Below are 12,563 nucleotides of genomic sequence, written 5' to 3' on the forward strand. Positions count from 1 at the left end.
CGCATCTGGAGGAGAGAGTGCCGCATGTGGGTGGGCCTTCAAGCTCACGGCTGTGGCGTCTGTGGCGGCTGTTGGAACCTGTCGATGGTCTCATTGTGGGCCAGACAGTGGACACACTCGGCCACTCACCGAGGGGTTAGCAGTTCAGGCCCCCCCAGAGGCACCTTGGAAGAAAGGCACCTGGTGATCTCCTTCCAGAAAGTCAGCCCTGAAAACCCAGTGGAGCGCGGTTGTACCGGGGCACACGGGGGTCGCCAGCAGGCAGAGCCGACTCGACGGCAGCGGTTCTCCCATCCGTTCAAGCACGTGCCGTCTCTGCTCACACTGCTGCTGCGCTCTTTCCGCCCTCATTCCCCCCCTTCTGCCTTTACAGACGGAGATAAGATCGCCATCGGCCTGGAAGAAGGGCTCTATGTCATAGAGCTGAACCGCGATGGTAAGTGAGCAGGCCAGGACTTTCTCCTCGGTGCAGGTGCACACCATGGTCAGTTAGGATGCCCATGATCTGTAAGTCGGGTCCCCGTGTCAGAAAAACGCCTGAGGAAAGGGAAGGCAAATGGCTGATTGGACAGTTGGCTGCGGGCAGCACCAGGGGCAGGTGTGGCAAAGCACGAGTGAAGTTGTTCACCGCATCCGTGCCTGTGTTGCTTGTTGAGTGATTGGACACTGGGCAGGACACGTGTTGGTCTGGGGCCCTGGGTGTCCCTCGGCCACCTACGTCAGGTCCTTCAAGGAGAGGCCACAGGCCCAAGGCAGTCATGCAGCGTCCCAGAGTGAGCCAGCCTTCCCTAGGGCCAGCACATGATGTGTGTCATTCTTCCCGAGGAAAGTGTCCCCATCTTTGCGTGGCAGCCTGAGTCAGATGCCAGGCCACCACGCCCTGGGCCACCACACCCAGTGGGGATGTGGTAGCAGTACCATCCCTCCTCACAAGACCGGGTGGGGTTGGAAGAGTGAAACCATCGCCCATGGGGACCGAGTTACCCAGGGCCATCACGTCTGCTTGGAGAGCCCCAGGAGGGATCCTGGCTCAGGTGGTGGTTTGGGGCCAAGTGAGGGCAGGTACTTACAGAGAGTACCCCCAGGGCTGGAGGGCTGGAGACAGCCCTAGTTCCCCAAATGCAGCCTGAGAGGGAGGTGTCCCTGTGATGGTGGAGTGGGCGTGGCAGAGAGGAGCAGAGGCGGTGCCCTGCAGAAAGGCAGGTTCAGGTCAGTCCCCAAGGTCGCCCTCACGATGCACCCCTCCCTCTGCAGTGATCATCAGAGCGGCTGACTGCAAGAAGGTGCACCAGATAGCACTCGCGCCGCGGGAGAAGGTGGTCATCCTGCTCTGTGGCCGGAACCACCACGTCCACCTCTACCCCTGGTCTGCCCTGGATGGGGCCGAGGGCAGCTCTGACATCAAGCTCCCAGAGACGAAAGGCTGCCAGCTCATCGCCACGGCGACGCTAAGGAAGAACGCCCCCACCTGCCTCTTTGTGGCCGTCAAGCGGCTGGTGCTGTGCTTCGAGCTGCACAGGACTAAGCCTTTCCACCGGAAGCTTGGCGAGCTGGCGGCGCCCGGCACCGTGCAGTGGATGGCCGCCATCGGGGACCGGCTCTGTGTGGGCTACCCGTCCGGGTTTGCCCTGCTGAGCACACAGGGCGACGGGCACGCCCTCAGCCTGGTGAACCCCGCTGACCCCTCGCTTGCCTTCCTCTCCCAGCAGTCTTTTGACGCCCTCTGTGCTGTGGAGGTCAGGAGCGAGGAGTATCTGCTGTGCTTCAGCCACATGGGGCTGTACGTGGACTCACAAGGCCGGAGGTCTCGCACCCAGGAGCTCATGTGGCCGGCAGCCCCTGTCGCCTGTAGTATGTATATGTTTTCTGTCGCCATTGCCTCATTGCTGCCTCCTCACAGCAGCCAGTGTCTGCCTCTCGCCCTGGCTCGTCCCCCAGCGCTGGGGTGCGGTGGCCACAGGGCGGTGGAGGTGGGCGCCTGGTTCCCGCGCTTGAGAGTGGGAGCTGGGGCAGCCACAGGGCTGCAGGCCTGGCACCTGCGGGGGCGTGAGGCTCACCTGTCCCCCCACCCCCCGCCTGGGAACGTGACACTCTTTTCCAGAGCCTTTGCGGGTGTCCTCTCTGCGGAGGACTCCATGGTGGCAGCTGGCGTCCCTGAGCAGGGCTGAGGTGACAGGAGGAAGGGACAGCTGTTTTATTTGTTTCTGACAAGGTTTTCTCCATGAAAACGTTAGTTCACACAGAAAGGACCCAACTTTGCAGTCCAGAGCCCTCTCTGCACATGTGTTTCTTTGAGGTGCTCTGGAGGCCAGCAGGACCTGCTTGGCCTTCGGTGGCATTCTAGGTGAACGTCAGCCCTAGGCGGCGCCAACGTGGGACATCACAGAAGGCCCTGCAGGGAGTTGGGGGCGGGCAGGGGGTGAGGGGCTGAGGGTGTGGAGCCGATTCCCGTGTCTCCATGGAACACCCTGCTCATGACGCCAGTGGCCACGCAGAGCCAGTGGCGATTGGATGAGTCAGCCTGGCATCCTCTGAGTATGAAACAGTATGAGGGGAGGGCTGTATTCCTTAATCACCTGAAACTAAGATTGTCTCTGCCTCACTGTTGGCTGTCCCAGGCAGCAATTGGGGGGCCCCTGGGATGTTTCTGACCCTGTGCGCAGCAGCTGCACCCAGGCTTATAGTGGCGCCCTCCCCTCAGGACCACATGCAGGTCCTGCCCCTCAGGGTCCCAGTCTCACTGTTACCATTTTGAAATGAAAAGCCTGGCCCCTGAGCACAGAGGTTCTCTAGTCATGGACTAGCCCCGCCACCTATGACAGTCCCCTCTGCCCCTGGTTCCATCTACTTGTGCAGGCACCCCCTTCACCACCCCATGCAGGACACAGACACTAAGTCGGCTTTAGAGCTGGTGAAGTCACACTGAGTGACCTGGGATGGAGACCCGAGTGCGTCCTCACTAGTCTGCTTGTCCCAGGCCCTATGTTGGCACTTTGACCTTTCCCCACCATCACTGCTTACAGTGGGAATCATCAGTCCCATTGTACAGCTGAGCAAACTGAGGTTCACAGAGACTAAATCGTTCACGAATCCTACGGCACAGCAGGGTCAAACCCGTCTGTTAGACTCCATGGCTGTGTTCCACTTACGACTGTCTTAGGTTTCTCTCAAGGTGGGCAGCACCGTTGATCAGTTCATCACCAAGTCACACACACAGCTGTCTTCCACAAGTCAAGCTCCTTTGTGGAGAGTTTCCCTGGAGGCACATTTGGAGCCAGCCAGCTTGGCAGCACCTTGTGTACCTGGCCCTCAAAGCCGGCCTCACAGATATACTTGAGATGTTAATTCTGAGGGGAACCTATTTCTGAATCCTCTGTGCCTTTTCCCAAAACCCTTTTATTTTCCTCTTCGTATTCAAAAAGAAAGTGTTGACCAGGCAGCCAGTTTGCATTCTGTGGTAAGAGCATAGTGCGTGTAGAAGCCTTTTAAAAAACTCATTTTCAGTCAGTGACGTGTGAGAGAACAAAGCCTTTAGCCCTGGCAAGTAGAAGAGCCTCGGCCAGTGCCAGCTGGCGCCTCGTTGGACCCGGCAGCTGCTGTCCCGGCTGTTTCCGCTCGGACACCAGGCTGCACCAGGTGGGCTGTGCTCCTGCCGCCAGCGACGGGCTGTGGCCGTCCACTGAGCCGCCTTCCTCAGACCTACTGGGTTACTGTGCTAAAGAAGGGGAGACGCCCTTCAACGTGACACTCGAGGTAGCCGGCCGGCAGCCCTGGGCCTCACCTCTGGTGTGCCAGGCCGCCTCACCGCAGTCCGGCAGTGCCTGTCGGCTGGCACCAACGGGGCAAGGCCAGCGGCGGGGACTGCTGCTCCCGCGAAGGCCGGGTGCTGTCCCGCGTGTCTTCTCTGCACACGGGCTGTAGAGGGAGGCCTGAAGGGGCCCTTGCAGAGGTTCAAGGTCCCCAGGGTGGTGGGGGTGGACGGGTGTGATGTCCCGTCCTCACCAGGGGCCCACGTGCCCCCTGGAGAAAGCGACTACCTGAATTTTAGTCTCCATCTGGGTTCTGTCGTATCTGAATTGACAGGCTTTTGCAGTGATCACATATTGGGAGAAAACTAAGCGGCACAGGTAACTTTAACAAGGTCATCTTAGGCACCCACGCTGCGGTAGGTAAAGTGTGTCTCAGTTGGCGGTGGGACATGTAAGCATTTACAGCTACAACGTTTGAACTGTGACCTGACGTTACCTCTAGAGGGAGCAGGAGGAGGCATGTGCTTCCAGAAAGCCGGCCCCCTGGCGTGGGGCGGCACCGGAGCCGACCTGAGGGCGTCGGCTCGGGGGAGCGAGCGGCCACGCCCGGTTCTCACCGCTCTGCCCCTCCCTCCGCACTAGGTTGCAGCCCCTCCCACGTCACCGTGTACAGCGAGTATGGCGCTGACGTTTTCGACGTGACCACTATGGAGTGGGTGCAGACCATCGGCCTGCGGAGGGTAAGGCTGGGCGGGCGGCTCGCTGGTTCGCTCCTGGGGCGCTGCCGCCGGGCCGCCGTGTCACCGCTCTGCCTCCCGCCAGATCCGACCGCTGAACCCGGAAGGCAGCCTAAACCTCCTCAACTGCGAGCCCCCTCGCCTCATCTATTTCAAGAGCAGGTTCTCGGGTAAGCCCCGCCCAGTGGGCGGGAGGGGGCGCGGCCACGCCCCCGGCAGCGGCGCCGGCGCACTGGGCCCGCGCTCATGGAGATTGCCGGCTCCTGCAGGCACCGTGCTCAATGTGCCCGACACCTCTGAGAACAGCAAGAAACAGATGCTGCGGACCAGGAGCAAGCGGTGGTTCGTGTTCAAGGTCCCCGAGGAGGAGCGGCTGCAGCAGAGGCGGTGAGGGATCTCGTGGGGGCCCGAGAAGGGCCGGGGGGGGGGGGTCACAAGTGCAGGGCGTCTCAAAGCCATTCTTATTCCCCAGAGAAATGCTCAGAGACCCGGAGCTCAGATCCAAGATGATCTCCAATCCGACCAACTTCAACCACGTGGCCCACATGGGGCCCGGCGATGGCATGCAGGTGCTCATGGACCTCCCGCTGGTGAGTGTGGTTCTGGGGTGGTTCGCGGCTCCCAGCAGATAAAGCCGTGACATCAGCCGCAGGAAGGACCTGGGCTTTGCAGTGCTTGGGGGGTACACCTTTAGAAGCCTTGAAGGCTGGCCGCCTTAACCCTTCCTTCTTTGCATGGGGGACTGGAGGGGCCTTTCCCGGCCTCCCAGCACACCTGCCCCGCTCCAGGGGAGTTCATGGTGCTGCTCGCCCTCTCTCTGCCCAGAGTGCGCTGCCCCCCACGCAGGAGGAGAGGCCCGGCCCCACCAGCGTAGCCCGGCAGCCCCCACCCAGAAACAAGCCGTACGTCTCGTGGCCCGCGTCAGGTACGGAGGGCGCCGGCTAGTGGGACAGCAGGTGGGGGGGCGAGGCCCCAAGAGCAGGAGGGCGTGGGGCGGGGGTGGCCACCTGAGACAGCCTCTTGCTCTGCAGGAGGATCGGAGCCCAGCATGGCTGTGCCTCTGAGGAGCATGTCTGACCCTGACCAGGACTTTGACAAAGAGGTGAGAGTACGTCACCCAGAGGAGCGGCCTGGGCAGTGGACATACTGGGGCTCTGGGAGGAGGGGACCCTCACGAGGGTGGTCGTTGTTACACCTGGGGAACGGGAGCGAGGATGCGTGTGCGCGTGCGCCTGGGTGGGACGGCGGGCATGCTGTCCACCTCACGCCTTTCCCTCCCTCCCGGCCTACTGCCTCGTTCCGTGTTGAAGCTCGCATTTGCGTGTGGCGGCGGCCACGTCCCTGTGTGTCCCACTGTGGGTGGATGGTCCCTGCGCCCCTGCCCTTGCCACGGACTTCTTGTTCTTCCTTTGTTCGCCAGTTCCTTAGCTATTTTTTATTTCCTTCTTCAAAAGGATTGTATAGCTCACCTGTGACTTTCATGATCAAAAAGTAGCCGTCATGCTGAGATTCTTGGGGTTAGGCTGGATTTACAGGTTCTTTGGGGGCATTCCCTGTCTGAACTCTACTGTTGGGAAGCATAATGCATCTCTGAACTAGTGGTCCCCTCTGTGGGGATTGTGAAGTCTCCCCCACCTCCCACATAACTCGTGGCCTTTTGTCTCCCAATGGGAAACACATGGTCTCCTGTCTCCCCCACGTCTACCTAATACAAGGTGTCCTGTCTCCCCAATGGGGAAAGTGAGGTCTCCCCCCCGGGTAACACGTGTTCTCCTGTCTACCCCATGAGGAGCATGAGGTCTCCTGTCCCATGGGGAATGCAAGGTTTCCCGCCACCCCTGGGTAACACGTGGTCTCCTGTCTCCTACTGGGAAACGCAAGGTATCCTGTCTCCCCCTCACCCCCAGGTAACGTGGTCTCCTGTCACCCCGTGGGAAATCTGAAGTCTCCTCCTCCACATTGGGGGTGTGTGGGTTGGTTGTAACAAGTGTATCCCTAAGTGCTAAGGTTTTTGTTAGTATTTTGAGTAGAGCGGTTGGAGTTCATAGTTCATACAGGCTGGTGACGTTGGGATGCTGTGTGCCTGGCCACTTTCCTGCCCACTGACCATGTCCTGTGTCCAGCTGATGGCCTTGGCTTTGACAGTTGTGTTTCTCTGACAGTGTGACAGTGTGCATTGTGTGTGTGTGCCTGTGTGCACATGGGTACACACGTATATTAAGTGGTATGCACATATGTACGTACACATGCTCATGAGTGTATGTATAATGAGCGTGTGTGCCTCGAGTGTGTGTGTGTGTGTGCATGCGTGTGGGTATGCATGGAGGGCCCTCTCCTAGTGCCCTGGCCAGGCCTCCCAAATGGTGGTAACTCATGTCCCTGACACCTGTCACCTGGCCGCTGCTGCAGTTTCTCCACTAAGCTGGTCCCAGTTGATTTCTGGTAAACGCCTTCCCTCCGGCTCAGGAAGTGTGTCTGGTCGGCCTTGGTAGGCGATTGCAAAGGAAGCGGTGATGACTGTTAAGCAGGTGGGGTTTTGGATGTTTCCAGAGTGGCCTCCGTGGGTTTTCTCCGTCACCCATTAACATGGGGCATCACGGCAGACTTCCCAGAGCCTTAGAAGAAACCCTCCCTGCCTGTTGATCAGTATGCAAACAGTTCACTTCAAGTTTTCAGTCTGTTTGTCGGCGAAGCCGTCCGTGTCTCCCTGCCATCTTGGCAGGTTGTGTGCAGGGTCCGGCCATCTCCAAGCACTGAGTTGGGAGGCTTTGCATCTCCTCGTTGCAGTGCCCCGCCACTCGTTTGTGTCATACTGTGGTGGCTTCTGTGTTCCCATTACTCTGGAAGCTATGCCACCAGTATTTCAAATACTGGCAGGGGTCTGCCATGGTGGACAGGTTTCCACGGAGCTTCCAGACTAAGACAGACTTGGAAGAAGGATGTGGTAATAGGTGTCTCAAAAATCGGCCACTGAAAACTTAGGAAAAGCAGTAGAATGTTGTCCGATCTGGTGCTAAGGACATGCTGTCGGTCTGAGGGACGCAGAAGACAGTGACGGCAGCAGTGGGCTCAGGCGTGGCAGGGTTGTGATGGTGGCACAGGGCCCGGCAGGGTTCTTTTCTTTTGTGCGTAGAGTCGCTGTCAGAGTCAACTCCGTGGCCACTAGCTGCAGCAGCAGTTGCGGTGACATAGGGCTTCTGTGTCCTTGAGGCCTGGGCGCCCCCCAAGATGACTGGGGGTTAGGGACACTTACAGGAGGGCTTTTTTCTCTGCCTGCCTTTCCCTTTTCCCCCTCAGTGTTTATTCTGAAAAATTTGAAGCCTCCGGAAAAGTTGTAAGAATAGTAGAGTGGAGTGATGGGGAACTTGGGAAACGGATGGTGGTGATGGTCATGTGAGTGTAAGTGACATCACTGCACTAAAGGTGGTTAAAACGACAGACTTCCAGCTCTACGTATTACACAACTCAGAAAAAACGAGTAGGGACCACACCTTCCGCCCAAGCACGCTTCACCTCGCCCCACTTCGCCCCACTGACTTTTGGAAGGACCACGTGACCAAGAGTCTCAGTGTCGCGGCCCCATATACACCCATGAGATTTATGAATGGGAGCCACGTGTGAGTCACGGTGCCCTATGTGTTCACCCACAGGGCCCCCACAGACAGACCCCTCCCCTCAAGTCCCCCTGGGGCCGCGAGGCATGTGGTCAGCTCTCAGCTGTTATCCTGGCTGTGCCCAGCGTGTTCCTGCAGCTGTGCTCAGAGACAGCCCGGCTGGCTGTGGTGCAGAATGTGTTTTCCTTCAGGGTCACGGTCTGTCCACACCCAGCAGCTAGCAGGCCTCCCCCCGGGACAGCTGGGTTAGCGAGGATGTGTGCACACACACACTTGCACGCTCACATGCACACGGTCTCTGAGCTAGGTGAGCAGGTGGCATCCATCATGTGTCTCTGCCTGAGGGTCAGGATCTTCTCTCAGGAAACCATGGCACTGGTGGGCAGTCCCCACAGCTCCCCGTCGACACAGTGATCTCCCTGGTCAGGGCCAGCAGCCCAGTGCTGTCCCTTCCAGCACTGTGTGTTCTGGCACAAGATCCAGTCCGCAGGCACACACTGCACTCAGCGGGCCTGCCTTGGAGGACGTCCCTTCTCATCAGCCTGGGCCCATAGCCTGCCTTTCTGTGCCATGATGGTGGCAGCCCGTCATTTCAGAGGCCACTGCTGGCCAGGCTTGGCTGACATATTCTGTGACAGTTCTCGCTGGCGCACGCGTGGGCTGTGGTATCCTCTCAGTGTCCTAGGCACTGGTCACGTCTGACCACCTGCTATGGTGTCTCCTAGTTCTTCTCCAGGGGGGCCTGCCCTCTGTGGTGACTTAAGTCATCAGTGGAGCTAGGCGTTGGGTTTTATGTTGCCTCTCAACGAGGGGGCCTGGTGGGTGGCTCGTAGACAGCATGTCCCAAGGAGACAGAAGGCACATGCCTCATCTGTCCCCAAACACACCGTGTCCCACTGAGCCGCACCAGGACCAGAATGTGCCCTCCCCACTGGCGTGCACACTCACCTGCCCTTTCTTGTGTTGATAGCCTGATTCGGATTCTACCAAACACTCAACCCCATCCAACAGCTCCAACCCCAGCGGCCCACCGAGCCCCAACTCCCCCCACCGGAGCCAACTGCCCCTGGAAGGCCTGGAGCCACCAGCCTGTGACGCCTGAGCCACCAGCTGCCTGCACCACAGCCAGGAGCCCACGCCAGCCCTGTCAGTGCCAAGAGCGAGCAGACCCTCGGTGTCATCCGAGGAGATGTGGAGTGGTCCTGTAGATAGGAGATGCCGAATGTCTATCAGTTACGATTGGAGCTGTGCCATGGCGTCTGCATGTCTGCATGGTGCGGCCTTGGCTCCAGCCGGGGTAGCTGTGAGGCCACACCGGCCCCCCCCAGGGCTGAGACAGACCAGCCACTCGGGAAACACACACTCTGTGTCCTGAGATGCATGCAGGGCCCCAGGAGACTCCAGAAGTCGTCTGTTGACGCCCAGAGTCACGAGGATTTTGAGACACAGGCAGGGGAGGTTAGTCTGTGGCCTTTTCCTTATTTCCTCATCGCAGGCTCAGCTGCAGAAGCCCTTCTCCGGCCTCTCAGTCAGGGACCAGTGCTGCCACCCACCCGCCCACCCGCGTGCTAGCCAGTGTCACCCGTGTCCATTACGCGAAGTCAGCTGTGTTTTCTCCCCTCGCCTCCCGGCACCTGCTGCTGCATAAACCCCACCCCGGGGCCAGGGGGAGAGGTGCAGGCGGGCCCCAGGGGCCCAGGCAGCAGGGGCTGGGACCCCCACCCCATCAGCCCTGCATGGAGACCCCGTGATTCGTAGCCCAGACCAATCACGTAGACTCCCCTGCACATTCCGTGCCCGGCCATGGCAGCGGCGCCGCGCACCCATATTTAATCCCACCTCTTGTGCTGTGTGTCGAGTCATCGGGGGTGTGACCCCGTGTCATCAAAGGCTTATGACTAACTGGCAGCCGACTCCGCCTGTCGCCTGGCCCGGGCAGTCCCAGAGCCCAACCAGGGCCACCCTGCTCTCCCGCGGTCTTGTGGTGCCGGCCAGGGCACCCGTCTAGGCTGGCGCTGACTGGCAGGGCTCCCTGCGCACCTCGCCCCTGCCCGCCCTCCTGGGCCTTCCGCTGGGGCTGGCACCTGCTGGGGGTTCTGGTTTTTACTTTTTTAATGTAAGTCTGAGTCTTTGTAATTATTGAACCGTGAGGACAGTTTTGAACAATTTACCTGTCAATAAAGAAGAGGACAGCAGTTTTAAAGTTCACAGGGGTCTGTCTGCATGTGTGATGGTGTCGCCGTGAGTGTGTTTGGGGACCACACAGTCGGCCTGTGTCCATGTGGCTAGGTCTCGATTGAGGGAGCCCTGGGTGGGAGGGGATCTGGCCAGGGCTGCAGGGTCTCGGGTCTCAGCTCAAGCAGGGGGCCCATTGGACCGAGACCTGGGCACAGGCAGGGAAGGAACGAGACAGGACAAAGTCATGGGGGAGGTGGGAGGGGCTCAAGGGGAGGCGGGGCTGGCAGGTCAGCACCTGAGTGTCGAGGGGGCCCTGACGGCTCAGCTGCACTGCCCCAGGGGCAGGGCCTAGGTGTGCTGGTTGGGTCTGTTGGCTGGGTAGAGTTGGCTCTTTGAGCACAGGGCAGAGTGGCACCTGGGCAGGTGATGGGCTGAGTGGCACAAGTGGACAGTTGGGACCATCGGCTTCACCAGGTGTTAACCCTGGAGGCCTGCCACACGGGATGCTGGCCCCTGGCTGTGGTTGGTACGAGCTGCAGACCCCAGGTGCTGGGATAAGTGGGGAGCACTGGGGTCATCCCCACCGGGTTGGGGCCGCACTTTACCACATCTGCTCATCACCAGTCCTCGGGACCCAGCAGACGGGTCAGCACATCCAGCTCCGGGTCCTAAAGCCTGCCAGTGACACCACTCCCAGGGTTCCTGTGCCACACCATCCCCACCCTTCAAGAGCCGCAACAGCCACCCACATACTGAATGGGGACTGAGTGAGTAGGAGTGGTGAGGGTGCCACAGGGTCGAGAGAACCTTCAGAAGAATCAGAGTGACTTGGAAGCACATAAAACAACGGGAAAACATGAGCCTGGGGCGCTCGCTAGCCTCTGAGAAAGGGACGGTGTGGGGCCGCAGGCAGCCAGCGGCGAGTCAGACTGCAGGCCTTCAAGCAGATGCGGGCACAGCACCTCGTGGGTCTGGAGGAGGAGGTGCCGGGCACTCACTTAGAAGCGAAGTGTTAGCTGCTGTGGCAGAATGAGTATATTGTGGTGGTCGCGCTAAGGAGCTCTGGTGGTGTAGCGGTTAAGCGCTCAGTTGCTAACCAGAAGGTTGGCGGTTCAAACCCACCAGCAGCTCCAAGGGAGAAAGATGGGGCGTCTGCTCCCTTAAAGACGACACTCTCGGGCCATTACACCCTGTACTCTGGTGCTATTAGTTGGGATGTCAGGGCAGCAACAATCACATGATAGAAAGCCACACGGACACGACGCCCCCCAGGAAGGGTGCGGAACAGACGTGGCCACGAGGGAGCGGCGGGAGTCCTCGGGGGGGAGGGGGGAGCCGAAAAACAGGCAAAACTGACCTAATCTCAGAAGCAGGAGGAGTGGCTACCTAGGGGGCGGGGGCTCCTTGGTGCACCAGGCACCGTGCCCCTGGGTACAGTTGTGCGCGCACACATGAGCGTGACTCACCAGCTGCGGGGATCCACTCCCTAGGTGAGCGCAACCCGGGGACAGCAGGTGTGCAAGGGCAGCACGTGGCCTTGCCTGATGACTGCAGTCTGCCCACCCCGGAGCTCAGACACGCCCCTGCCCGGACAGTCCTGGCTGGGCCCCCAGAGAGGAACAGGTGCCCTGCCTCCAGGACAGCACCCTGGGCCCAGGCCACCAGGCCACGCAAGCTCCAGATCTCTTGGTATCCCAGCCCACATGGCTGAGTTCAGAGCGCAGGGTGGGTCTGTGCACTCCATGTGCAGAGGTGAGGGTCCTGGCATGAAGGGCCCTTGGCACCCTACTCTGTTTCCCTCCCCTACCTAGTACCGCCTCCCCTGCTCAGCCACCGCCTTGCCCCTCTGGGTTCTGCTCACTTGCCCAGCCCACCCTCAGCTCTGGGTTCCAGTCGGCAGGTAGGAAGCCTCTTGGGGCTCACTGGTGACGAGAGGGAGAAGCAGGGGAGGTTGTGACTGACTGCGAGTGCAGGAAACCCTTTTATTAGACAAGGCCACCCCGTCCTTGGCCTCCAGCTGGGGGGGTGGAGGAAGGGACAAGCACCCCCAGGTCCCTGGGCAAGGACGCGCTGCGGCCGTGGCGCGGTGGCCCAGCTCAGGCCTCCGCCTCGTCGCCGGCGAACAGCGGGTTGACGAAGTAGCTGTGGCTGGCGGTCCCAGCGCCTTCCCGCGGGCCGTGGGGCTGGAATGGGCCACGGAGTGAGCTGCGCCAGCCCGGCGCCAGAGACCCCGCCGGCTGCCGCCCGCTGCCGGCTCACCTGCTCCTCGGAGCCCGCCGCGCCCG

At 60.3% G+C, this 12,563-nt stretch overlaps 2 protein-coding genes across 2 annotated transcripts in view; one reads left to right on the plus strand and one right to left on the minus strand.

Moving 5' to 3' along the window:
* Positions 1-9,202, plus strand: part of CDC42BPB (CDC42 binding protein kinase beta) — a 167,080-nt gene extending 157,878 nt beyond the window's left edge. The window contains 9 exon segments of the mRNA XM_042782572.1: positions 374-436; positions 1,255-1,851; positions 4,392-4,489; positions 4,572-4,656; positions 4,756-4,873; positions 4,959-5,076; positions 5,312-5,411; positions 5,518-5,588; positions 9,071-9,202. Coding sequence (XP_042638506.1) covers positions 374-436; positions 1,255-1,851; positions 4,392-4,489; positions 4,572-4,656; positions 4,756-4,873; positions 4,959-5,076; positions 5,312-5,411; positions 5,518-5,588; positions 9,071-9,202 — 1,382 coding nt within the window.
* Positions 9,203-12,374: 3,172 nt separating this feature from the next.
* AMN (amnion associated transmembrane protein) overlaps positions 12,375-12,563 on the minus strand; it is an 8,226-nt gene continuing 8,037 nt past the window's right edge. Inside the window, exon 8 of the mRNA XM_007953125.1 lies at positions 12,375-12,461. Within this exon, the coding sequence (XP_007951316.1) occupies positions 12,375-12,461 (87 nt within the window). The remainder of the gene's footprint in view (positions 12,462-12,563) is intronic.

This window comes from Orycteropus afer, unplaced genomic scaffold (assembly GCF_000298275.1).
Source record: "Orycteropus afer afer isolate SDZICR_OR568_19922 unplaced genomic scaffold, OryAfe1.0 scaffold00371, whole genome shotgun sequence".
Taxonomy (NCBI): Eukaryota; Metazoa; Chordata; class Mammalia; order Tubulidentata; family Orycteropodidae; genus Orycteropus; species Orycteropus afer.